Source organism: Cantharellus anzutake (genome assembly GCF_015039405.1).
Source record: "Cantharellus anzutake strain C23 chromosome Unknown EI90scaffold_23, whole genome shotgun sequence".
Lineage (NCBI taxonomy): Eukaryota > Fungi > Basidiomycota > Agaricomycetes > Cantharellales > Hydnaceae > Cantharellus > Cantharellus anzutake.
In genome coordinates this window covers 64,983-90,276 of record NW_024066973.1, presented here as the reverse complement: position 1 = coordinate 90,276, position 25,294 = coordinate 64,983, and the positions used below count along the sequence as shown (strand labels likewise).

Below are 25,294 nucleotides of genomic sequence, written 5' to 3'. Positions count from 1 at the left end.
GGTTCGTCCTAGTTGGTTGGGAGATGGATGTCATGGGGTGTGAGAGGGTCAGAACTTGGATCCAGAACTAGTATATGTAGGAGAGCAAGGCCTAATATTATCCCAGTTGCTTCCAGGAACACGGAAGAACACGATGACAGAATAACAATTGTGGAGCCGCTTGCTATCGAATCGGGAAGGAATCGTCACAATAATACGGGCGAGTTGTAGTGGGAATTCCAGCTTGAGAAGGTCATCCTGAGTTTAGGCACTTAGTTGAGTTCATTATTGAAGATCTTGCCGCATGATCGGAATGAATAAAGAATGAAGCCCCAGAGCCGATCCGTGCGTATTCGCGTAGTGGATCGTGATTGAGTGGTTGAAGTTTGAGACCGACCGTTCAGCTCACAAGCGTTGTGGGATCGACGGGCTCAACAGATGGACGGAAACGAGCTCTTGGGGCGAAAGTGCCGTTTCTAGAAAGATGAATTGAAGTGCCTAGGTCTTCCCCAATGCATAGTCTTCGGAGCAGTCACATTCTAGGTCTTATGCAATGTGAAGTACGCAGGTGCATCTGCTCAAGTTGAAGCAGGAAAGAAGTTGTAATCGCTGGGAACAAATCCATTACCCTTAATGCGATAGTCATTTGACGAGAGAAAAAGGGAGTCACGATACCCACACGTTTGACAAGGGACCCTCTGGATCCCGACCCAATCAGGCATCAAGTCAAAAAAGCTTAAAATTGGCAAATTTGTACGGCATGGGCACCACCCAAGAACCTAGAACAATGGACCGCATTCAACGCGGAGCTGATGAGCCAGAACCGCCGAGAGCCTGGTATCCGTGGCACCCAGCACCAGGGTCGCACAGATGGGGGCTAGTATTGTCAATACCACACGCAAGTGAGCATATTCACCCTGAAGGAGGGTAGGTGAGAAAGGGAAGCTTCGGCTAGAAACATCCTGATTTGGTCCTTGTAGGCAGAATGATGCTGACGCCTAGGCTCTAGATCGAACCTCTATGATACCAATCAATTATTGCCAAACAGAACCCGTATACATGGCCAGACTAGGACAGATAAGGCAGTTCCATATCGCCCTAGCATGCTTTTGGGTTCAACTGTGTGCAAAAACGATTCAGAGACAGACGCGTGACTATTCCGACAAACGCCGTGCAAAAATGAATCAGACTGTGCGTTCATAGCAAGATCAACCCTGCTGGATCAGCATGAAGCATTAGACGGGGAGGAATAACATGTAAAATACAACCGCACGCGAATCCCAACATGGCGAGAATTCTTTCGCAAATACAACCATCACTGCATGTTAACATCCTCCCCACTGGCCACACGCCCAGTACTTGTCGCACCCTTAGCGCCAGAATCATCATCATTCAAGTAGGCATCCAGCTCTCGATCCAGTTCCTCGGCAGTTTTAGGGGAATCGCGTGTTTTCGGAGTTCTGAACGTTGTATTCGTACGAATGCTGCCACCTTTAGGGCGGTCGCCGCGATCCAGACGACGCGTCAGTTTCGGGATGTTGCTAGTTGAACTGAAATAATATTCAATGGCACCCGGGTCCCGTGGCAAGGCCCCGTGAGTCGTACTAACCTCGCCATACGGTCTAGAAGAGGAAGAGATCCAATTCTGCTAATGAGTTTCCCCCGCGGTCCCTTAGGGCCAATTGGCGCATCTCTTGCAGGTCTTGCAGCTTCAATTTCGATTTTCATTGGTTGTCCTGTGAAAAAAAAAAAGCATCAAGCAGTCAGCGCATGCACACATCATGGGTGAGAAGCCTCCTGAAACTGAATCCATGCCTTTAGCAGAAACTCCGTCCAATCTAGCTTTCGCCAAGGCGGCATCATTCGGGTTGACGAAGTGTATCCAAGCTGTCCCCGTTGAACGTCCACTACGATCATACTGAAGGCCAAGTAAAGGTGGAACCATATAAATGAACCAATCATTCTCGAGTTTAAACATTCAAGAGCGTGGCAGAACGGGTCAAAGGCATAATTAGGAAAGCATTATGAAGCATCCCATTTTCCCAATTCTGCATTGCGAGCGAAGGTGGAGGGTTGTTATCGTACTTTAATGGTGGGCTCACGAGCCAAATTGCCAATCGACTCAAATATCCCCTATCACATGAATCAGTCAAGTCCATTACAGGAGAGGAACGACACATACCTTCAGGTCTGAGGGCATGACTTCGTAATGTAAATTAGTGATGACAAGTCGCTCAGATGACATATCAGCGCCTCGCGGATTGCCAACCACTTCGCGCTTCCAAGAACCAGAAGGCTTGGAACCGGCCTAGAGTCCGGAACAGGGTTACACGACTGTTCAGAAAGAGACAGGAGCTGCCCAAGTGTGGTCAAACTAACAGAGTATGGTGCAGGGCGTGACGCCCGTCCACGGCCACCAGTAAATCCTCCTCGTCTTCTTGATGCAACGTCCGCCATGATGAGGCAAAGAAAGTGAGACTTGAGAGAAGTTTTCGCTGATTCTAAGCGCTCAGCTCCCAGCTGTTGATGAGCGCTGAATAAAACGGAGAGTGCCGTAAAAAATCAATGACAACTTCCTTCTGCACATTGTTACTTACGTAACTCATTCTTACGTCAGTGGATCAGATAGAGAAAATATCATGCATAATATTTGTTCATACGAAGCATCATAAACAAAACAGCATGAAGATTCAAACGGACTTCCTAATATTTGAGAATACAGAAAATCAGATTTGAGATGCCTAAACAGCTTCAGCAGGAGCAGCCTGAGGGGCAGAGGCGGACGTAGGTTCAGAACTAATCAAGCAATAGAATCTGAGCGAATGCGCTTTGGACGAGAAACGAGTGACGTACGCTCGTGGTCCCCATCTGGGCTGGGACTTTCTATCTCCTCGTCCTTTCTTACTCTTATCCCCACCCTTTCGTGCGGGGCCATAAATTGCCTCACGTTGAGCCTTCTTCACCCGCTTCTTCTCCTGACGAGCATCCAAGCTCACTTTCTTCTCTGCGATACGTTTGGCAACGAGGGCATCGTACTCCGCCTTCTGCTGCGAATGACTATGAATTTTCCTACGCTTGAGGGCCAGGAGACGTCTTCGGCGTTGAAGGCGGACAGGTGTGACAAGGCGTTGAATTTTAGGGCTTGTGGCAAAGGCGAATTAATACCAAAAGTGAAGTTGAGTATGAGCGCAAGAGGGGATCACTCACGACTTGAAGTAGGGCTTGGCATCGGGATTCTTTTGAGACTTGACCTCGCGACGAATAACGTACTTGCGAACATCATCCTCCTTGCTCAAGTTGAAGAATTTACGAATCTTGCTCGCTCGCTTAGGACCCAACCGCTTGGGCAGAACCTGGTTGGTCAGCCCAGGGATATCTTCTTCACCTTTCCGGACAATAACCAAGGAGAGGACAGCAATGTCGGAGGCGACGATGCATCCACGAACGGATTTGCGCCGACGCTCACCATCACGGCGAGGGCGGTAGCACGAGTGACCCTCGCTGAGGAGCAGGCGGACACGATGAGGCAAGAGAACACCTTGCTTCATAGGGAAACCTTGCTTGTCGTTACCACCAGTAATTCGCACGATGTATCCCTTCCATTCATCGCCCAGAGAGTCGGCGGGGATTTCCTGACCCATACGCCTATCGTAAAAGATACGACTAAACAGTAGCTATGAGTGTCGAGATCGTAAAGTCCAAGTAACTGGCCAGCCATACAAGCGATTTTCATCATCAATGTCGAGCAATTTTTGTTGGCCTGTAGCCGGATCTGCAGCAGAGGGCGACGTATGAGTACACAGGAAGCATATTATACCAATTAAACTCAACGCACTGGCAATGTTGAATTTCATACTGGGCCTATGTCGGTGGAGGATGCAATGCAAGCATGCAAATGACAAACGCGAAGTTGAAAGCAAGTAAAAGAAGGGGGGCCTGCATTCAGCTGCAACGCCCTCATAGAAAATTGCCAACCAACCTGGAAGAAGAACGGCACCGTCAGGCGTCGAGGCCGATGAAAACAGACTTGAATGGAAGGGGTGCTGAGCAGTTGTGGCAGTGACTGTACAGTTGCCTTCGGCACACTCCGATTTCTTCGTCTCGCTCATCAAGCTTTTGACCTTTGCACCTCAAGAGTAGTAAGTTCATCAAAAATGCCGCAATCACAAAGTTTGGGACGCTTACCTACGTATCCAGAATCAAAATGGGTCGTATGCACAGCTCCGGAAAGGGCATTTGTTCGTACCAATCTCCATGCTTAAGGAAACTGTGAAATCGAGACTCAACCGATATTCCTCTTTTTTCTATGACGACCCAATAGCACAGTCCTGCCTTCCCTATCGTCGTAGTGCCCCAAGCTGGTTAAAGACAACCCCAAATGACATTGTCCAGCACATCACCAAATTGGCTCGTAAAGGCATAACCCCATCGCAAATCGGTGCCATTCTTCGTGACTCGCACGGTATTCCACAAGTCAGATTTGTCACTGGTAACAAGATTCTTCGTATTCTCAGATCAGAAGGTATGGGCCACAATATTCCCACAAACCACTACCTTGACATGAAGCGCTCATTTATTTATTTCGATTTCTGTTTCCTTGCGGCCATAACAAGGTCTTGCTCCTTCCATCCCTGAGGACTTGTGGCACTTGATTAAGAAAGCTGTCACTATCCGCAAGAATCTTGAATTCAACCGCAGAGACAAGGATGGCAAATACCGACTTATTCTCGTTGAATCCCGCATCCATCGTCTTGCTCGCTACTACAAGAGGACTCAGAAACTCCCACCAACGTTCAAGTATGATGCCGCTACTGCTAGCACACTCATCGCATCCTAGTCTATGAAATTTTTTTGCGCGATGCAGTGCGGATGGTTTGGACTCTAGTGGCATGTTCTTGTATCACCATCATCTTTTTGCCATTTGACGGGGACAAGCAGTTTCTGAATCACACAACGTGCAGCACACCATGTAGTTATGGCATCTCATCTCCTTTCTATGTCATGCAATCCTCAAACTACACGTTCTCAGCCCCGCTAAACTAGGACGCAATGACATTAGGTCATGGAGTACAGTAACTAAAGACAATACTGGTCGAAAAATCATGATCATCAAGTCAATGAGAGAGGTGCGATGAATCAATGCCTCCCAAACCAAAGGCGAACACTCCATCCACCGCTACGTATGGGTCATCATACCAAACTCATAGTCCCACCCAAAGCCACACATATTAAACAAGCCACGACGGCCGTGCCTAGGCTCTGTATCAAGCCTCTATTCAACCCCACACCACTTCCACTAAGAGGCGTCGGCTTCTCGCCAGTTCCCGCTCCACCAGCGTCCTGCGCCGCTCCAACCCCTGGGATGCTCGGATCATACTCTCCCTTCGGCAGACTCTCATCTTCTACTCCATCCCAGCAATACTGGTTGAAGCAAGATTGACATTGTGGCGTCAGCTGTTTACCCTGCCTGAGGAGGGCACGTTGGATGAGAGCACAGGCCATACAGGTCGGCAAATTCGTTCCGTTGCCTGTTGCCTCATGCAGGGCGTTGGTGAGGAACTCTTGAGCTTCAATTGGTTTATAATTGAGTTGAAAAGTCGAAAAATTGGTGTATGATGTGTAGGGGTGATTGGGGACTGGTGCGGCATGGTGCCAAACATTACACTTACGTCCGCAAGAGCAGGAGTTACAACACTCACCATAGACGATAAGAGGCGTAGCTGTCTCATTACATCCAAAGAATGTGGTACGATTGTTCAAACCTCGATTAACGAATGTGTTCGTACTCGATGGAACACGAGGATAGGGAACGTTCTTGAAAGTATCAGTCATCACCCTGTTCCTCGTCTGAACGAGGGAACTTAAGACATGACAGACAAGCGCAGTTAGTTTACCGCCAAGAAGTCAAAGAGATGCACCACTCACCTCCCATTCGGCCAACGATAAGTCGTATCAAAACTGGCATCTAGGGCAAGAATAACGTCCACATGTCTCTCTGGCTGCAGAAGTGGCCAAAGAGGGATGTTCTCGTTATCTGTCGCACCATCAACAAGGTTTAGTTCCGCAGATCCTGAAGCGGGAAAACCTCCAGCGTTGATCCCATTGAAGGTGTTCGGATAGGGTGCGATATCATTGTTATGATCAGTAAGGATTTCCTTGAGGAGGTCTCCAAGAGCCTGGAGAACCGTGCTGCTACTGTTCATTACGTGGGCGATGGCGGCGTTGAATAGCGAGGCGGATGTGCCCATGACAAAACCTGAAAGTTATTTCATTATTCGGGTAAGAAATAATACTGGTAGTGCAGGCATAGAGCAAGGGCAGGACAGATATAGAGCAGAGGGCAGGACACCGAAAGAATGAGAAGATATAGCTAATACATACCTGCGTTATCGAATCCTCGTACGCACACATTCGTTACGCTAGGCGTGCCATTACGCGCGGCGGTCCCGATATGCTCAGTCTATGTGAGCAAAGGGGTGATTGTGAAAGGAACGAGGTCGGTGTGCAAATCCACACGCCACCCCAAATTTCAGGAATCGTATGTCGTAAGGGTTCTCAGTATGCTGTCTCCTTGAGATACAAAGCCACCATAGAATGCCAGCCTACCGGGATGAAGGATCTCAAGCTAGGATCCCATGATCCAAACTCATACGGCGTAAATTCCCAGATGGTTGTGTTAGTGCTGACCACAGTCTACGAAGGGATGCGCATTCATGGAAAGAAACCGGTAGCATAGGTATGTATGGCGGTGCGATTGCGCCACACAAATTCATTCACGCGTGAGTGGTTATTTGCGTTAGATAAGGAGACGCAGGCCAATAGGATCAGCGAATCCAAAAGAAGGAAGAAGGCACGCGGACGTGGGTGAGTTTCGAAATGGGTAAGGAGTTGGGGGACGGAAGACTTGCCTCTCCTGGCGCCCTTCCATCTCTGGAGATGAATTCATTCAAGCAAAAGAGATAAGACAGAATTTGGAAAGAGAAACAGAATGTGAACTTTCACATTCCCACTCTTTAAGAGCATCGAACGGTACGTCAAACTTACGCAATGATGATTGGAAATGGCATCGAATGATCATTGAATGCTGACACGTTTTGAACTGATGACCATGTGGTTGCGATACCCTTGTTCGTGGAGTTCACAAGATGCCTCGACAATGCGTCTGACCCGACGTAGAAGACAGACTAAGCAGGCGAAGACATGAAATTGAGCGTGACGCACGGCCCCAGTAGTCGGTAAGCGAACAGTCAAACCCCTTCGCCTTTTTCTCCTGCACTTCGGAATTGATATCAAGGTAGTAGCTTAGAAGCTCGCTGAGGCCGGGGTTAACCTAAAACGCAAGATGGCTCATGAAATCAAGTCGAAGCGATTGAATGACAATGCTGCAGTAGGAAACCACGCAGATGAATGAGAGAATATACCAATTCCAACTCACCAGATCCTTCTCCAAATCCCAAACCTCAAGGAGCTGTTGAATCATTGGCATGCTGTTCACAGCCAACGTGCCAACAAACCAGCTTCCACCTGACAGTCCGGCCATGTAGGTACTCAGCTGGACTATGCCTCCTGTCCCTTGAGCCACAGACGTGCTATTCCTCGCGTCCCACGCGTTGAACACTCCAGACGCATGTAGCATTGCCCGGTAGCCTCCGCCACTTGCAGCGATCGCCACTATAGGCAAATTACTCGTATTGCTCAAGAAACCATTTATGTCGAACCCTTGAAGGTTTACGGCAGAGTTGTTGAGGTACGTCGCCCAGTTCGATACGATGGCTGATTTTCGAGCTTGGACATAAGAATATTCTCCTGGAGCAACGGAGACGGTGTTGTTGATGCTACGGATGAGCTGTGGCGGGCAAGACGAATTGCTAGGTGCATAGTTCCCCGAAGGAGCAGTGGCGGGGGCTGAATCACGTTTGAGTTTCAACAGTCTGGCGTAGGCTCGGACGGCAGCAGCATCGAGACCATCGAGTGTTCCGCTCCCGGGAGTAGCATGTGCGAATATGAGCGGAACCAAGGCAAATAGAAGCATAACGCGGGGCAGGACGAATGCCGTAGGCTTCATCGTTGTTCACAGCTGTGATGAAGGTGCCACTGGATGATCTGGAAGCAGGCAAAACAGGTGAAGGTGGTGCGAAGGTTGCTTCCACACGTTTTATCGGTACCATTTTCCGGTTGCTGATGCCGTTGACTGTCAGGTATATATATTATTTGGACCATGTGGCAATATAAGTTGTTGGCTCCAACAAACCGCAAGGCTGGTGGAGGCCGGCCGACAGGCATAGCCGATTCGCCTCAATAAGACCCCACGCACATGTACTGTGTCATACATATATATACACATGACATACCCAATACACAGCCACCAACCCGTAGGTTTACTCGTTCCACCCAAGTCCGGGTCTCCCCCGCCCCCGAGTTTTGAAGGAGGGGAAAAAAATTAAAAAGTGACACGAATCCGGTGTGTTTGTGGCCCGGCAGCTCGTCGCAATCATTGATAGAATACCCAAATGCAAACAACAAGCGCACGTTGTGCGGCGAGGATATGTTCCAGTCTCCACCAGTTGTCACTCTAGTGCTGGGCTGGGATCTGTTGTCCCGTAGATACATCATCGCCACCGATCAATATTGTTTGTTCCAGTAGGCTCTTGATTAATAGAACAAGAGCCGTGGTCCTCGTGTACTGCATGGAATATCGACTTTACGCCGACAACGTTTTGCGGTTGTTGGGAAAAGGTTCTACTGCCGAAATCGGCTGGTCCTAGGAGCGACGGGTATCCATTTCCAAGGCGGCCCCAAGTACCCCGAGCCTGTGGACGCTTGGAATGGTCTGTTCGTTCTTCCACCATTCCCAATCCCACTACGCCGTTCCAATGGAGGTGGGCATGAGAACGCTGGTAACCGGGGCGGTCATGTCGTCAGAGATCTAGAGCCCCAGCCACAACCGTACCAATCAGGCAATGGTGTAGGAACGGGCATCCATGTCATGAATCATGATGCTGGATTATTCAGTGGCTATCCGGTTTAGCAGCAGCGGTTAGTTTTACATGAGCGCACGAATGCAGACAGGATACCGTAGCAGGGACACCGGCACCAGACACCGCAAGTTGAAGGTCGTTTGCGCACCGAGATGTGGGAAGGGTTTGGTCATGGGCGCCTTATACAGCCGCCATCCCAACGTTCACCGAACTCGCCGCCATACTTTAAGAACCACAGAAGCATCTCTGGACCGAATCCGGGCCACTTGTACTAATCCCGCGTGTGCGGCTTAGTCCAAAATCGAACATTCATCTAGAAGGGCTCTTCAGATCTCTGACATACGTCAGAAGGCGGATCAATTGCTTTGGTCATGTATTTCGAACATCCGATCATGTTATGTACATATGTTTCTCTTCTCGGTTGTGGCCCAAGCGGGCGTTTTGACCATCTTCGGCTGGCCGACAGATACCCTAGACACTGCTTCGCGATCGGAGCGCGACCGTAGGGTATTATTTGGGATGTTCGCGGCTGGCAATGAGCGACTTGATGGCTGGTTGATGTGATTTTCGACCGATCTCGCCTAAGCCGCAGGGTCATCCTTGCCAGAAGTCCAGTTGCCGATATTCCGCCGCCGTAGGCCTAGACCAACTGTCGGAGGGAGCATCACACTCGTAGATATCCGCCTGGTGGCCCTTGTTACCCATGCATGGTTGAAAATAGGAGAAGAGCTTGTGAGCACAGCGCACAACCTAGCTAAGTATGATTCATTTCTGCTGGCCAAAGCCATGATGTTTCGACAATCACCCGGTATTCACAATTGGTCATATATACAACATGAAATTACAGGCCTTACTGCGGCGGAAAGAGATGAAATTTTGCAGCGTGTGCAAGCCGGGAAATGTTTACTAACAGCCATCAAAATTTGCGCACAAACCGACAAGGAGAGCTTCCACCGTCTTCTTTCTCTTCCGGCTACTGGCATCATCACCCAATCCGGCTTACTGATATACACCCGAGCTTCCACCCACTCGAAATAATAACCCAACTTCTTGCAACACTTTGGCCACGGGTTTCAAAGCTCCTCCAGATGAATCGAACATATGGGGTGTGGGCTGTGTCAACGGTTTTACTTCCCTCCTCTTCGATGGCGGTAAGGAAAGGTCCTTCTCATGGATCGAGGGACGCCGGGGGCCAGGAAAGAGAACTTTTGGATCGGGGGGAGCATCGAAAGCTCGACGGGCGGTACGAAAGCGCGTTAGGACCTTGAATGATTGCAAAGAACCGTTGTAGGACGTTTGATTTAGCGCAGCAGGAGGGCAACAGACCTGTTCCATAAATTCAATCTCTCCATCCAAGTAGTCCTTTGATAGCTGTCTAAAATCTTCGTTCTTATGCTGATGGTATGTCTCGAGCTCAGCCATAGTGGCGTTGAGGACAGCCTCGCAACGTGAAGCTACAACAGGGTCTGTATTATGAATAATAGGTTTGCTGTGTTGCTCCTGTGTAATTCCGATTATTAAGATCCACTTGGGAAGGAATGTGAAGGGCTGAATGTACATCGGAGACCTCAAGGTATTTAGCAAGAGCTGATCGATGGATATCCACGGTCGGCTGAGTTACTGTCTTATCAGAAGGGGAAGAAATGTCGACAACATCACATACAGCGTACAACTCAACTGGGTGAGCCATTGTTTTCAATAGTTCAAGTGTCGCCAGCTGCGTCCGTCTCGCCTGTAGTAGGACCGAATTAGCGAGGCACGAGCGCGAAAACAATTCATAAATGCGCGTACATGGTCTTCGTGCAGATCGGCGACAATTTGAAGTGTATCCACGAGTTTTTGCAAACCTTTAGTAGTGTCGAGACATTCTGACGTAAAATAGGTTTAGATGCATGTATAGTCCTGCATACCATTACAACCTACCATCACAATCGTCCTTCCAACACCATGCGCCGTCGGCTGTCATCAGACCCTCCTGAGGGGAAGGGGATGTTGTTCTCTCGCGTTGGTCACGCTAGCGCCCGTCAATTTTGCCGCCTCGAGCTCATCCATTTCGGTCTGAACATCGCGGGTTCCGGGAAGGGTCGATGTAATTAATTCCAACAGACTATAAGAAAATGCCCTGAGAGACATTGATGTCTCTTGAATATCGGGCGCATCTGAGTAAAAACACTGGCTGGGAACCGTCACACGACGAACCTAAGCCCCGTTCTCGAAGTCTACTGAATGTAGTTCGGATGTTGTCGATACCCTTCGCGGCAAGCTTTGTATGTTTTTCGAAACGATTAACTAACCGTTCCGCGTCTTCCGCGTCCACGTTGAAATTAGGGTAGAAGACACGGGAGAAAAAAGAAGGTCCGGCTGCAGGCGGACCCGCCAAATATCTGGGAAGCTGTGTGTTCCATTCCTAGATGAAATTCCATCTCGTGGGTACGTGATGACTTGAAGCACTTTCACCAACCTCTTCCTCTACACATGTCAAGAAAAACGACAAGACTTCAGTGGTCCTGGCTAGCGGATGGCGAGCCACCGCATTGATCCAGCGCTCCAGGTCTCCCCTCCGAGCTTCAACAAAATCATTGTTGAACCGTCCAGCATACTGCTTCTCGGGAAGTGGTGGAAGGACGACGGCAGGTAGCTTGCGTGACAATGCCGAACTCAAAAAGGAAAATTGAGAGAATCGTCTGAATACTGTAACACGGTGCGTAGATGAAGAAATGTCTGTTTCGAATTCTGGGGGGAAGATCGAGGACACTGAATATCTGATGTACGCTCCAGAAAAAGGCGACAGTTGTTTGGCTGGTGAATGTACAAGGACACTGAAGAAAGGTGTAGTTTCTTTCCATGCCGGTGGACTCTGTATAAGCCACAGTCAATCTCAATCGCCTCAGCCCGAGGCCCACTTGCCATAACGTTGAAGCTATCAGCGGCCGCAACCGAAACTTCTCCAGTAGAGGTTCCCAGAGGCAAGTTTACCTCTCCATTTAATATCCAATCCTCCGCTCCAGAAGAGACAAAGCTAGAAAAGCGATTAATGCTTTTTCCTCCAAGCAATTTCGCCCTTAGTTCCGCGATCCCAATGGCTCCTGTGGACTGAGCCTCAAGAGGCACCACCTGAGATTCAGCTTCTATCAGACTTGAGGATATATCTGCATCAATCGGGGAGAGTTTTCCTCCAGCAAAATACGATCCTCGCTTAAGGGAAACCAGGTCTGCGGGTGTTCCAAGTTCGAGTGTCGCGACATAATGGTCGCGGGGAATTAGACCCATTGAAACGCCTGAAGGCTCCGAAGCTAAAGGGCGTTGGGCAATGGCACTCTGTTCCGCTTTCCGGGCTAAACTCCATCCCTCCATCACATCTTCTAGAAGGACGACAATAGTGTCCCCCGCAGTAACTGAACTGGTGTATTCACGGTAAGAGAAACCTTTTTACGCGTCAAACATCAGATAAATCCCCACAGTTCGCTGTTGTCAATATCCCCATTAAAGTTTTGAATTACTCTGGCTGGAAAACCTTCCTCCTCCGGGTCGGACTCGATACTCTGTTGGAAATTGTTGGACGGTTGAGCACTCGAATTCCCCAGATGCTTGGCCCACGCAGTAGAGGAGTGGATCCCCACATCAAAAGGAGTGTCCCTACGCGGCATATCCTCAGCGGGCAATGGGTCTGGCATCGTCAAGATCTGAATCAGCTGACTTGACCACTGTGGGAACTTCTTGCCTCATCGCGCTATCAGCGCTTCTCGTCTTTGTTGCTCTTTTTCGTACGATAGGTACGGTCCTCGAACGAGCAGTAGGTTTTTCCTGACAATTTCCATCGATCTGACCTCGCTAGCACGGACCGAAATGCTTCTCATAGTTACTTTCTGAACAGAGCATTCCGGGTCAACCGTCCGGCCGTAATCTCTCCTGGAGCCATGATACTCCCCCATATCAGCCACCCGGCTCTCTAGTCACGTTACGGGAACTCCAGATTGGATCCCCTCGCCACTGTCGCCAAGGGTGGTATTATTGGTACTATGATGCCGCTATTGGATGTACGACTCATATTACCGGTCAACCTGGAAAATCCTGATTTAACAGGTTGCTGAACACATCTGGATTGTTCACCCCAAATTAGCGAGGCATTCAGCATAAACGAAAGGGGTCCATGCCGTTACCCAGCCACTGAGATAGGACTATACCTTTGACAGCCTCCGACAGCCTTTGGGGCTTGGGCTCTAGAGGCCATTTGCGTTTGGTCGGGCAAGGAACGTTCTGGTACCCAATGCCCATCATCTTTGTCGAAACGTTTGGATGTAATGAGTTGCCGATGGAAGACAACGCTGGTGGATGGAGTTAGCAGGTTTGTTCCTTTTCCATCATTCGGCTCTATGATGGACTCGATCACGCTGTAAGATAGATAGACGAATTTTCGATTGTTTCATAGCTTCTGTTACATAAATTCATGTTAGAAAGTGTGAATTACAGCCATCAATTGTGTGCAAGCTTTTTTTCACAATGTTCGATGATCGATGCCGTTCCGTACAATCCAAGATATACATAATGGACACCCCCCACCGGTGACGCATGACAGGGATTTCGTCCTAGGCCTGTCAATATATTGATCGGCGAAGTTGGTGTCGGGACCGAAGCAGAATTACAGCAGCTTCGGCTGGTTGTACAACCCGGATTGGGCTATTGTGAACATGACCTCAACAGGGGAGGTGCTTAACTCTCCTGTAATGCTCCCATGCGGGCGCATCGCACCAAATAGATTCGTGAAGGTCAGTTCATAGGCCGGAACTGCACGCGTCGTTTCTCATCTGTTGAAGGTTAGGCCTCTATGTATGAAGCTCTGGCGGATTGGTGGGGTGGTTTGCCGAACCATGATCACGAGGGGATGTACGAGTTATGGGGCAAGGGTGGCTGGGGTATCATCTTGACAGGCAAGTGGCAAACCCATCATTGCCCGAATATTGTCGTCGGAACGTGACGTCGGAACAGGTAATGCGCAAGTGGCAAATGACCATCTTACGTTGGGACGAGACATCGTCGTCCCCGAGGATTTTAGTGAAGAATCGTGCGAACCTTATGAAAGGTTGGCTGAAGCAATCCATGGGCCTGGGAAAGCGACAGAACCACATGAGAAACCCTTGGCCCTCCTTCAGGTCTCTCATGCTACACGGCAGTCACCCCAACTAGTAGGGGGACGTATATTTGCGCCTCCTGTTTGTGTCAGTGATGTCCCACTTGCTCCGCCGGATCACTGGTTCGGGAGGTTGTTCTTTCGGTTGTTGTTCAAACATCCCACCTCGCCAAGCGACGCGGAACTCGACAAGATCCTGGACCGTTTTGTTTTCGCAGCGCGTCTTGCTCACAAATGCAAGGTAATATCGATGCTTGATACGGAATGTTCAGTCGTCTCAAGACTTTTTTAGTTTGATGGTGTACAACTGCATGGTGCTCACGGCTGTAGGTTCTGTGATGGGCCGAGCGCTGAATATGTCATTGATACCATTCTTCACAGACCTCCTAGCATGTACGGTTTCTCCAAAGGTGATGCCTTCATCTCGCTTGTTTGGGAGGGAGGACTGAGGCTAGAACCACCACAGACCAACAAGCGTACCCCTCCATATGGACCCGCCTCTTTATACATTTTGAAACAACTGGTGCAACGCATTCGAAAGGCCATGCCTTCAGATTTTGTGGTTGCCATCAAACTCAACGCAGCGGACTATGTGCAAGGAGGGCTGACGGAAGAAACTGCGTTAGAGCACATAAAAGACATTGCTGGATGGGCGCAAGAAGGCTATCCTGTGGACCTGATTGAAATCAGTGGGGGAACTTACGAGAATCCTCGTTCGTCTAGGTTCTTTTTTTCTGACATGGGTTGATGGACTTCAGCACAGGTTTTTTAACTTCCACCCGCCAGGCTCTCTTCTCCGCTTTCTCTAGGAAGGCTCTCTCTTCTATTCGGGACATCCCCAATGCACCTAAAATTATACTTACCGGTTCTATTGTGAGTGGTTTGTTCATATAATTCTCATCTTAATCCTTGTTCTAATTCTTAACTTCACTGAAAAGCGTTCCGTCAAAATTATGATGGAGACAATTACTTCAGGACACGCAGACTTTGTGGCTCTCGCTCGACCCTCAGTCCCGTACCCCTACCTTCCTTGGTTAATAATCGATCCTGCGAGTTACCCAGATAAGACCGTCTCAATCGACACCGAGACAGGCCTCCCGAAATTGGCTGACGAGCCTTCGCCATGGTGGAACTTCAAAATCCCTTTGTTTGGCGCTGGGGTTTCTACCGCGTGGTGGGTCGCGTTCATGGCGCGTCAGAGCGCCTCACAGCAGAAGCGGAGGCGTCCGCTCTTGGGGAAAGAAATCTCTCAATTAGAGAAGACTCTGGATCCATTTTGGATCAGCTTCGAGTTGTTCATTGGAAGGAGAAATGCGGTTAAAATCAAATGGATCACCTACGCTGGTTTCCTGCTGTTCTTAATCTTCGCGTTGCGAAGACTGTAAATTCGGTGGCTCGGGCGTTGGTTTCATACCTGAACAGATACAACTGATACTTCGCTTACGTAGATGGTATTTCCCTATATATGTTGTCCTTCACGACATTGGTTAGGGAGGGAGAAAGCTTTCATGTCACAGTTCGTGGAGCCAAATCCATGTCTAACTACAACAATGCCACCCCAGTCACCAGCAGCAGCAGAATGCATCAAAGCATGATTACGAAGCTCGCTAACACAACGTTCTGCGCCTCAGCACCATCAGACCATTACCAACCGCTTTCTGGGCAAGCGGCAGACGAAGAGACAACGAAGAGAGAAGGGGATATTAAGTCGCGATATTCCGACGCATCTTTGTACTTCCAACCTTGGGCAGTAAGGACCGGATCGGAGAGACGCAAAGTAATGATTAAAGCGATCCTCACCAAGGTAATATAAATAGAGCAGAAATAGAAAACGCAAGGAGTGACACTGAACAAAGTGGTACAAAGAGCGTTAGAGACGCCAGCCTCCCGTTGGAAAATGGTCGTTAGAGTGAGCGTGACCAATAGTGTGCCGAGCAGGGGAATCGAGATGACTGAGAGTATTGGGTGTCAGTCGAGAAGTTGAGTCGCCGAAACAAACGAAAATAGCGCACTCTATGAAGGAATTCGTCAATGTGCACCGTTGGGTGGCGCAACACCCCTATGAGGACCACTTTGTGGCTGTGGGACATAAACTGGTGGTCCCCTCGGAATTTGGTTCTGAGGGTAGACTTGTCCTTGCATCGGACCATTTGCCCATTGCTGTTGTAATGCCCTAGCGGCTTGCTGTTGCTGCTGGAGTCTGGCCGCCTGCCGGGTCTGCTGCTGTGCTCTCACCTGTTGTTGCAGCAGTTGAGCCCTCTGGGCGGCGGCCTGACGATCGTCACCTCCAGTACCTGGTGCCACATACAATGCATGGTCAATGGTGTGGGGAATCGGCTGGATTTCTGTTCCCAACTCCTGTTCTATTCTATAGAGATTAAACCTATCGTCGTACGTTATTAGGTTGATGGCAAGGCCGAGGTGTCCAAAGCGTCCACTGCGGCCGATACGGTGGAGATATGTCTCGGAGCTTTTGGGGAAATCGAAGTTGATGACAACATTGACAGCCTGGATATCAATGCCACGCGTAAGAAGGTCCGAGCAGACAAGATTTCGGCAGACGCCATTGCGGAAGTCGTGGAAAACGCGGTTACGGTGGGCTTGAAGCATTTTGGCATGTGAGTAGAAGCATGAGTATCCTAGCTCGGTGATCTTCTTTGCCAGTAGCTCGACTCGGCTTGTGGAATTGCAGAAGATGATTGATTGGTTGATTTGAAGCTGTGAAAATTATCAACTAAATGCGTGCTCAACAACAGGGTAGCCGTTGTCTGTACCTTGCCGAACAGGGTATTGAGACAATGGACTTTCTGGCGCTCTTCAACATATGCATAATATTGGGTCACGCCGCGTAATGTAAGCTCATCCATGAGATTGATCTCATAAGGGTCACGCATATGAATGCCCTACAGAAACGTTAAAACGCTTCAAGATGACTAGGCATTCCATACTCACCTTGAAATCCTTCACGATCACAGGAAAAGTAGCACTGAACAACATCACCTGCCTCTGAGGAGGGCAGAATTCCAGCAACTCCACCATCACAGGGGTAAACTCGGGGCTCAATAGCTTGTCTGCTTCGTCCATGACATATACCCCACAGGAGCTCAAATCGGCGACCTCTTTGCTTGCCAAATCCAAAATGCGCCCGGGAGTCCCAACAAGGATGTGGACGGGATCAGCCAGACGGAGGATGTCATCCTTGAGGGTTGTGCCGCCAGTTGTCACCATTACATTTACACCCATGTGTTTCCCCAGCGTCTTGGCAACTTGAGCAGTTTGAAGCGCGAGTTCTCGAGTGGGGGTCAAGAGAAGTGCTTGAATTTTTAGCATCGTAGTGTCGATGTGCTGGAGACAGGGAATGACGAAAGCGCCCGTCTTGCCTGTCCCATTCTTCGCGCGTGCAAGGATGTCACGACGAGTGAGAGCGATGGGAATAGCTTCTTCTTGTATAGGGGAAGGGTTCTCAAATCCAGCTTCGAAGATGCCCATGAGTAGTTCACGACGGAGGTTCATTTGTTCCCATTCTAGACCGCGTGTCGCAGTCACATCCTGGGCAAGGATGGAGAGAATAAGCTGACTCGATTTTGCACGCTTAGAGCCAGCCACATACTTCCGTTTGCGGCCTGCTATCTTTCGGTGGAGCCTTGAGCCCAGCTTTCCAGTCGCTGTAGAGACAATCGCAGCATACGGCAATAGAAATTGGCATAAATTCCAGCTTAACGTTTAATTTGATTGGGCAAAAGGGCTCACGCTGAGGCAGATGAGTGATTTTGAGGAGGTTGTGACATTATTTCTTTCTTGCTCGAAGTTATGCAGCGTCAATAGGAGTTCCCTTAACACTGAATCCTAATTTTTTGATAAAAGGGATAGCTTGTGAGGATCTCGACCTTGTGCAAGTTGAGTCGGGTTCAGATGCGTTACCGGAAAACTTCTGGAAGTTGAAGTACGGAAAGTATTGCTAGCGGCCCGAGGAGCTGATACAGCTGAAGTGATGTGATGGCCAATCTGAGAGTGGAATGGATAGCAGACAAGCGCCTGGTTGGCACCAACGTCAAAGTCGATTAGGGAGCACGAGCACCAGTTTCAGGACCTGTCACGGTCACAGACCGTGACCTTATTTCTCCGGCGTCTTTTCGATGTACGCGCATCAAGAAGGTGGTCATCCCAGGCACTGAGCGATGGTAGTTGACAACCAGCACGTCAAGATCGCGGTAAAGCGTAGGCACGCTTGGAGTTTTGTATTGATTACACGCCTCCTCTAAGTAATTTTTTCCTGTATGACCAGTGTGAATCCGCACCTGCCTGACAACTTGGTCATATTATGGTCTCATGATGTTTCGTGGGGCCACATTAACTCAGGGGAGTACTCATTGGTGGCAGGATCTATTGTGCTCTTGTCCGCCCCCCACAAAGGCACCTGCTTCGAGCGGGCATGCAGGGCCAGTTCTTTCCTCTGCGCAACGTTTCCTGAGAGAGCATTTACGGGGAATAAAATCCATCCATTCGGCTGCATTTCCCTCGTACAATCCGTTAGGGTCCTGTGAGATGACACGTTGTTCCGGAGCTAGACATGCTCTCAAGCAGTTGGCGGTTTAACTCCAGAAGTCGACAGGCTTGGAGTGTTGCTGGCAGCTTCGTGCAGCGCTGGCCGTCCTCATTCGGTGTTCCCCAAGCTCCTAGTTTATGCAGTCCAAAGGTATGATGCCTCATGACCGCAATTCCTGACGTGGTGTCTTCTTCGGCCACTCAAACTTGGAGTACTATCATAGGCGCGTTCGACCTCTCTGAGAGGCTATGGCACGTCTAGATTGGCTTGGGCCGTGTTGTATTACAGGATCTAAGAGCCCTGTGCTCTACTATGAGCAGGTGATTTCACTACATGTTGGAACCGACAAGAGTACGTGGTGCTGGGAAGTGCTGGGTCTCGGCCGATATGGCCTAGGTAATGCGCGGGTGCCCATGGATTTTTTTAAATCCATTACGTGACAGCGGATATCAGGTAACGTTATATGTATATGATATGTTGCCGGCATTCTCGTGGAGGTCCTGGTATTATCTTGGTCGCCTCCCGATTTACCAGACATATTTTTCCTGACCACCGGCCGTGTTGGATTCAGTTATCCACTGCCCTCAGCTGACTCGTCGCTCATGGACTCATTTGGTCATCAGGGTTGATTGTTCTACATTGGGTGTCTAGCATCATTTTCGTTACCTTAGGATGGGAATGAAGTGTGAGTTTACTTCTAATTAGGCTCTAATCAAATGTGTGACAGTGGCACCACGAGGCATGTGGGATCGACTTCTCCGCATCAAGTATCTTGGGTTGAGAGAGTTACGTTAAGGTCGCCTCCCATCAAAGGTCGCCGCTCTCGCTGCACTTTCTCAGCAACCTCCCTATCAGTTTATCAGTTCGAGCATTCTCATCTGGTCGAAAACTGCTTCAATAGGGTCGACTCTTGGGTGTGGCTTGACTTCTCTCGACCCTGAGCTCTAGCTTTCAGGTGTCTCCATCCTGGTGATGGTACAACTGGTTATAGATGCACTTTCTTTGCTCAATAGGCCTCGTATTGACCAAAAGAGCTTACGTGTTATATGGTGGCCTTGTACGTGCTTTTAGGTACACTTCAACACTGTGAAGCCCCTAATGGATCTGTTCTGCACTTGAAGTCTGCGGCTCACAATCAATGTCCTCGGTCCACTACATTGCTCAGGCCCTCGGAGCACACGGGGCGGGGGAGCGTTATGGGCATGACGTACTGTTTCTTTGTTTATGGGAGGGATCTGCCACAACTAACTTCTTCCGAATCCGTCGTTCTTGACTTCTCTTACACGATGTATTTCAGCGTTTGGTGAGTGCACTACTGGCAGACCCTGCCACAAGGACGTCTGGCACTGTCTTCTTGCCCGAGTAACCACTACCGCCGTTCAGTGGTTCAAGCAGAAGACGACTAATAGCCACCAATACCTTTTGTCCTGCAGTCAAAGACTCTCTTATCGATGCGGCGTGTTATGATCTCGATGTCATAACCCTGTCCGAACCTGACCTCCTGAAGAACCCGCGGCTTATTGGTCAGGAGTCTGGATTCAGAACGCGTCCGATGTACGACTCTGAAATTCAATCCGAAAACGACCTGGATGCAATATAACTGATCCCTGCGATCTCCCCTCATGAAATTCCCTCACTTCTGGGCTACTGGGCGCACATATCATTACGGCTTCCAGATCGCTCGAGAATCCGTGCATAAGAGAAGCAGTCAGCGTCAGGCCATTACAAGCGGCATGCATACATAGTCGAATAATGAGCACTTTTGGTTATCGCTTCATTGTTATGTGATATAACCCAATTGCACTGGTATTCCAGCACACATACCTAATGAAAGTTTGAGATTCCGTCTCCAACCTAGCCTTGGCTCGAACATCCATGCACGTCGTCTAGCAATAATCCGAGGCCGGCCATGCATGGCGTCCAAACTGAATCTGTGACAAGTGGTGGAATTCCTGATGCGGCGGGGGATTTTTCCCCCCGAATGGGGATAATGTAATATATAGTAGAGGGGCGATGAATGGGAGCGCTATGTGGGCAGTTGAGGGAACAGTGATAGGATAAACATGGGGAAGAATAGAGTGGCACCAACTTCCAGAAAGGCGTTGAAGAAAATCGCGAAGGAAAAAAAGAAAAGGTGAAAGGCACTAGTGCAAAAAAAGGTGCTTCAAGGCTAGACAAGGTGTATTCTAACGTTTGTAAAGAGTAGAAATCTGAGGCCATGAGCGCTGAACCAAAACCGGAGAATTACCGGATCCCACGAAGTCCAATAAAGCACAGAAAGGCCAGCCGCATGGAGCTGAAGATACGGGAGGGGGATTAATCGGATCAGATTTATTTCTCAAGTCAGGTTCTTGTCGTACGGTGCCTCACGCATGAGATAGAATCCCAGATGTAACACATGTCCACCTCGGTGTTGCCCATGTGGCGGGGAGTCGATGGGTAGTGACAAAGAGTCAAGATAAATTTGGGAATAAGGCTCAAGGATACGATGACCAGAGACGCGATATCCTTCACAACCGCGAATCAGCCGACCTAGACCCAGATGTGACACCATGGCGCATGAGCACATACACCCCCGCAGAAGAAACGCTAAGTCCATACGAGTTACCACTTATCACCTAGCACCCATCATCATATTGCGTGTCTGGCGAAAGGTTGATGCAAGAAATAAAAGTAGTGACCAAATGCGGTGATTGATCCAGGATAAATCGATAAATCGGTGGGGAAATGTCTCAAGGGGCATCATTAGCCCGATAACGTGGATGCCCGTTAAACCGCGAACGGCCCGAAACCCGCTAGGGAAGTGGACGATAGCAAAGTTAATGCAGAATGTATTGTGACGATGTGAGCTATGATAACGGACAGAGTTGAACTGGTGACGTAGTGGATGGACGCCCTTACTTGAGTGATTATATGAAAGCACATGTTGGATGCAAGAGAGACAACAAACACGGTGATATAAGGTAATGGAGAACAAAATAGGGACTGCAGGTGAAAGAATGCAGAATGCAAGCCAGTGGGGCTAAAGACAACGAAGAGCGAGGCAGACACGGTGAGGGTTATAATGTAAGCAGGTTGGAACAACGAGCTGGAATGCCAAGACGAAACGAATAAAACAAGTGGATCAGGAATAGCAAGAAGGAAAGAAACCAGAAGGGTAAGACCAGACCAGAGGCAAAAAAAAAAGGGGCTCACGCATACATCAACCCTAGCTAGGGCAAAATTGCATAGGCCATGGGAATGCACCCCAGCATCCGATTTAATCATTTGGCTCCGAGTGCATCCCAGGCCCCGGAGCGCGCAACTGTCAAAGCTAGAGCCGAAGCTGAAAAGAGATTCCGATCGATCGAACCAGCCGACTGTCGAAACAAGGTGTGATTGATATGTACGGAAGACGATGCGTGTTCCCATCGGTTTAACAGTGGCGTTGTGGATATTTCCATAACGGCCGGAAGTATGGGCTGGCACGATTCTGCATCAAAGAGCAGTAAGGGATGTGTGTACAGAGAAGGCGAAGAATCAAATGGCGCAACAGAAGGCGATAGTAATTTGGTGAATCCCGGCGATTACGATCCAGAGCAGGGTGGAAGGAAAATCAACGCCTCAGTGGAGAAAAGGTGGCTTGACGCTGATGCTCCTTACGATTCCCAGTTAGTTTAGCTCGTGAAATTCGTGAATCGCTTCGAACCTAAGGTCGAGTCGAGACCCCAATACGCTGAGGGGTAGGGAAGGGAAAGGTGAGAGACACAAGGAAAGAAAGAGGTACACAAAGCTGGTAGGTCGAGTAGGCCGGGCAACGTTTCCCCGCTACATGCCTGAGCATTACTCTGATTCCATCCCAACTTTGGCTTTAAGGCAAAACGTCACCACTGCCCCCCCTCATTACTGACCAAAGTCACCACACCTATCGTCAAGCCATATGAGGAGGGCTTTCCTTCGAGTGCACTTCACGAACTAGATTCCAATTCGTGTCCATGGCGAAGCGCGAACGAACATGAACAAATGACCAACTTGGAGAGGCAAGACTGCAACGCCGGATCCTACAACGCAAATCTTGTCGATAATTTGCTCGACACGAAGACAATTGGAGTTGAACAGGGAGTGGAGGAAGGATGGGTATAGTATTATTAATTTCTGAATTCATAGTTGAGAGTTGCGCAAGACGAGAACATGAGAGTGAACTACTTGGTATACCGTAAAACGTGTGCTGGAGGAGATGAGGAGAGGGGATGGGCTCGACAGTAGAGTGCGACGTTGATGGTGTGCTCTACCATATGGTGATGATCCGCACTAGTGATGGGGTCTAGATGCGAAGGTCGAAGGTCGGTAGGGAGCCAGATTGGGAAATAATCTTCATTCATTTGGCGGCGGGATTAATTCAACGATGTGCACAAGGGCCGGTTGGGGGGCTGTGGAAGTGCGGGTTGGTGTGTGTGACCGGATTGGGCACTCTGAGGATGAGCGGCTAAGCATAAGGAATAGAAATTGGGTGTTCGATCAGATGGAAGATGGAGAAAGGAAGGGGAGAAAAGAGATGTCAAGTTGCAGGGGGGGGGAAGGAAGCCGCGAACGTGGAGGGGTGGGACGAAGAACCCGGATTCGAATGGATATTGTTAGTGTTAATGGGCCGGAGGACGAATCCCAGGAATAGCACAGACGAAGCGTGGACGATACGATGAAGCTGGCGGTTAAGCAATCTTTGGCATTCAGGATACAGAATCTAGATCAGATCAGCATCGCGCTGCGGCATCCATTCGGGTCCATCTGCCCGAAGAAAAGAGGGTTCGCCGCAGTGAATGGGAAGAGCTGACAACCCCTGAATAGAAGCGAGGGATGGCACGAACAAGGACAACAACGCATTTCTGCACACAAGAACAACCGGATAGCGCCTACAACATGTCACCGAAGCAAAAAGAGAGCGTAGGACCAACTCGGCATGAATGGATTGAGTTCGATGTCGGAGCTCGCTCACTCGCCAGTTCCAGAAAGACACGGTTATTAGGCCATCAGATCCTGGGCGTGTACCGTCCCCCATCCCGTGCTGCACATTCTGCTTGAGGCGCCCGCACCTGGCATCATAACCACACAAACATAGGCCACACCTGTCACCGCGCCTCCTTCGCCCATCCTCACCAGAGAGGTGTCGGCGGTGGCAATAGGCGAAAACGACAACGAAGGCATACCCACACCGTAGTCCCAGCTACAGATCCATCCCCCTCCAGCTCCACGCCCCCATCAAGGGTACTCAAAAGATTTGCATTTCTGGGCTCCGTCGACGACCAAACTGAGCCAATCTACAGCGGGAAATCTCCCCCAATAATCTTTTCTAATCTCCACGGTGAAGACCTCAATCTTCGCTACCCCTGGGCCTGAATCTGGTGAGGGATATGATGGACAGGAGAATGAGACGAGGTAAGATGGTCCTCGGGATGATGCGGCCGGCGCACAGATGACAGAATAAGGTGGGGCTGAGGGTGATGATGAAGGGCAAGAGTAGAGTAATTGACGAGATTTGACGGGTTGATTGAAAGCATACACAGCTAATCATGCGCATAAGTTTAGATTGGGAGGGGGGTAGATTAGTGATACTGGCAAAAGACGCGCGCACAGATGAAAATGAAGGACGCACATAGGGGGAGGTTCAGAAGGAACTCGAGCATGTGAGGGGATGCCATCGTTGTAAGTTCTCGCAAAAGGTGTTGGTCCGACCGATAAGTCGAGCGAGGTTTGACAGCTAGAGAAGAAGGCTAAACAGGGTGTTTTCCGAGGTGAGATCGATGGGAGCGGGCTCGGCATAGAATTGGGTGTCGGATGGCAATGATTGGTAGGGGACTTACACGGCTGGGGGACGACGAATGGAAGAGATGGCACTAGCAGTCAACGATGAAGGTTGATGGTGAACTTGAGCTGGGGCAAAGAGCAAAGGGAAAGTATTTCCGGGCCATCGTTGGTTTTAAAGATGAGAGTGGATTGAATGGTGATTGAGCAGTTGTCATGTTGCTTGATTTGTGCCATGCAGATCAAATTCGGTCTGGAATTCTGGCCGAGTTGATTTATTCAGAATCAAGGGTTTCGAATAATAATTGAAAACATGAGTCTGGAAACCTGAGTCTGGATTGCTGTCCTGCAGTAAAGGAAAGTTGATGAGTATTGGAATAGGAAATCCAGCTGATAGATATAAAACAGCATTGAAATGGGTTATTAACCTACCTTGAAACTAGACTCCAACTCGTGTCTTGCTCCATGGCCTCCACAAGTCCAGAACAAAGTCAACAGGGGTTCGGAACTATACAACATGACTACCTCGAATGTTATCAGAGAATTTACGCTCCAATATTCACTTCCCCACAGGCCCAGCCCATTTCCACGGGGTCTCCAGGCGGTGAGATACTAACTAGCCGAAAAAATGCCCATAATTCACACAGCGCGTATCACGGAAACACCGGCCTACTTTTCCGTGCAATGCTGCCATTAGGCTGCGGGCTCCGTCGGTCACAAAATGCGGGCCGCACGAGTGCTGTACGACCACATGAGCGCCTATCTTCTGCGCACCACGATTTGAGGCACATCGATATAACGTTAACACCACCTTGACTTACTTGAGTAGCGCCCATAATTGCTATTTTCCGTTTGCATGGTGCGTAAATACCTTATGACCTATAT

General features: G+C 49.4%; 11 protein-coding genes across 11 annotated transcripts; 5 read left to right on the top strand and 6 right to left on the bottom strand.

The window, feature by feature from the left end:
- Nucleotides 1-8: 8 nt before the first annotated feature.
- Nucleotides 9-422, top strand: EI90DRAFT_3057469 (uncharacterized protein). The gene is made up of 2 exons (XM_039060297.1): nt 9-275; nt 389-422. Exon 1 carries the CDS (start codon nt 28-30, stop codon nt 208-210), a length of 183 nt encoding a protein of 60 aa, XP_038916000.1. The 5' UTR covers nt 9-27; the 3' UTR covers nt 211-275; nt 389-422.
- Nucleotides 423-1,238: 816 nt separating this feature from the next.
- On the bottom strand, nt 1,239-2,532 carry EI90DRAFT_1005539 (uncharacterized protein). The gene is made up of 6 exons (XM_039051359.1): nt 2,359-2,532; nt 2,162-2,287; nt 2,065-2,112; nt 1,795-1,897; nt 1,589-1,715; nt 1,239-1,520 (listed from the first exon to the last, which is right to left on the bottom strand). Exons 1-6 carry the CDS (start codon nt 2,434-2,436, stop codon nt 1,295-1,297), a joined length of 708 nt encoding a protein of 235 aa, XP_038915999.1. The 5' UTR covers nt 2,437-2,532; the 3' UTR covers nt 1,239-1,294.
- Nucleotides 2,533-2,607: 75 nt separating this feature from the next.
- EI90DRAFT_3057461 (ribosomal protein S6e-domain-containing protein) lies at nt 2,608-3,868 on the bottom strand. The gene is made up of 5 exons (XM_039060296.1): nt 3,815-3,868; nt 3,700-3,751; nt 3,187-3,642; nt 2,833-3,120; nt 2,608-2,775 (listed from the first exon to the last, which is right to left on the bottom strand). Exons 1-5 carry the CDS (start codon nt 3,831-3,833, stop codon nt 2,721-2,723), a joined length of 870 nt encoding a protein of 289 aa, XP_038915998.1. The 5' UTR covers nt 3,834-3,868; the 3' UTR covers nt 2,608-2,720.
- Nucleotides 3,869-4,183: 315 nt separating this feature from the next.
- On the top strand, nt 4,184-4,816 carry EI90DRAFT_2920244 (ribosomal S13/S15 N-terminal domain-containing protein; the record flags this gene model as incomplete). The annotated part of the gene is made up of 3 exons (XM_039054734.1): nt 4,184-4,217; nt 4,301-4,501; nt 4,593-4,816. The coding sequence occupies 3 exons, from the start codon at nt 4,184-4,186 to the stop codon at nt 4,814-4,816; spliced, it is 459 nt and encodes a 152-aa protein (XP_038915997.1).
- A 459-nt stretch (nt 4,817-5,275) lies between these two features.
- Nucleotides 5,276-8,044, bottom strand: EI90DRAFT_3145590 (lysophospholipase 1 precursor; the record flags this gene model as incomplete). Its single annotated transcript, XM_039065313.1, has 10 exons — nt 5,276-5,336; nt 5,357-5,615; nt 5,679-5,839; nt 5,905-6,235; nt 6,361-6,439; nt 6,586-6,672; nt 6,888-6,909; nt 7,024-7,141; nt 7,201-7,309; nt 7,415-8,044. 10 exons carry the CDS (start codon nt 8,042-8,044, stop codon nt 5,276-5,278), a joined length of 1,857 nt encoding a protein of 618 aa, XP_038915996.1.
- A 1,723-nt stretch (nt 8,045-9,767) lies between these two features.
- On the bottom strand, nt 9,768-12,006 carry EI90DRAFT_3057450 (uncharacterized protein; the record flags this gene model as incomplete). The annotated part of the gene is made up of 10 exons (XM_039060295.1): nt 9,768-10,220; nt 10,284-10,457; nt 10,516-10,569; nt 10,621-10,689; nt 10,749-10,825; nt 10,881-10,932; nt 10,971-11,098; nt 11,157-11,364; nt 11,419-11,814; nt 11,865-12,006. Coding segments are annotated over 9 exons (1,422 nt in total), but the record flags the coding sequence as incomplete, so codon positions are not given.
- A 1,432-nt stretch (nt 12,007-13,438) lies between these two features.
- Nucleotides 13,439-15,926, top strand: EI90DRAFT_3057440 (uncharacterized protein). The gene is made up of 9 exons (XM_039060294.1): nt 13,439-13,542; nt 13,646-13,723; nt 13,777-13,885; nt 13,944-14,326; nt 14,378-14,411; nt 14,467-14,495; nt 14,552-14,798; nt 14,849-14,958; nt 15,024-15,926. Exons 2-9 carry the CDS (start codon nt 13,646-13,648, stop codon nt 15,468-15,470), a joined length of 1,437 nt encoding a protein of 478 aa, XP_038915994.1. The 5' UTR covers nt 13,439-13,542; the 3' UTR covers nt 15,471-15,926.
- Nucleotides 15,927-16,258: 332 nt separating this feature from the next.
- On the bottom strand, nt 16,259-17,873 carry EI90DRAFT_3016326 (P-loop containing nucleoside triphosphate hydrolase protein; the record flags this gene model as incomplete). Its single annotated transcript, XM_039056977.1, has 6 exons — nt 16,259-16,320; nt 16,380-16,803; nt 16,860-16,988; nt 17,038-17,634; nt 17,696-17,750; nt 17,836-17,873. The coding sequence occupies 6 exons, from the start codon at nt 17,871-17,873 to the stop codon at nt 16,259-16,261; spliced, it is 1,305 nt and encodes a 434-aa protein (XP_038915993.1).
- A 414-nt stretch (nt 17,874-18,287) lies between these two features.
- Nucleotides 18,288-18,841, top strand: EI90DRAFT_3057436 (uncharacterized protein). The gene is made up of 2 exons (XM_039060293.1): nt 18,288-18,307; nt 18,363-18,841. The coding sequence occupies exon 2, from the start codon at nt 18,363-18,365 to the stop codon at nt 18,627-18,629; it is 267 nt and encodes an 88-aa protein (XP_038915992.1). The 5' UTR covers nt 18,288-18,307; the 3' UTR covers nt 18,630-18,841.
- Nucleotides 18,842-21,637: 2,796 nt separating this feature from the next.
- EI90DRAFT_3289411 (uncharacterized protein) lies at nt 21,638-22,895 on the top strand (the record flags this gene model as incomplete). Its single annotated transcript, XM_039067168.1, has 6 exons — nt 21,638-21,683; nt 21,844-22,003; nt 22,054-22,281; nt 22,325-22,406; nt 22,487-22,747; nt 22,778-22,895. 6 exons carry the CDS (start codon nt 21,638-21,640, stop codon nt 22,874-22,876), a joined length of 876 nt encoding a protein of 291 aa, XP_038915991.1. The 3' UTR covers nt 22,877-22,895.
- Nucleotides 22,896-23,866: 971 nt separating this feature from the next.
- Nucleotides 23,867-24,306, bottom strand: EI90DRAFT_3123457 (uncharacterized protein; the record flags this gene model as incomplete). The annotated part of the gene is made up of 2 exons (XM_039063613.1): nt 23,867-24,171; nt 24,240-24,306. 2 exons carry the CDS (start codon nt 24,304-24,306, stop codon nt 23,867-23,869), a joined length of 372 nt encoding a protein of 123 aa, XP_038915990.1.
- Nucleotides 24,307-25,294: the final 988 nt, after the last annotated feature.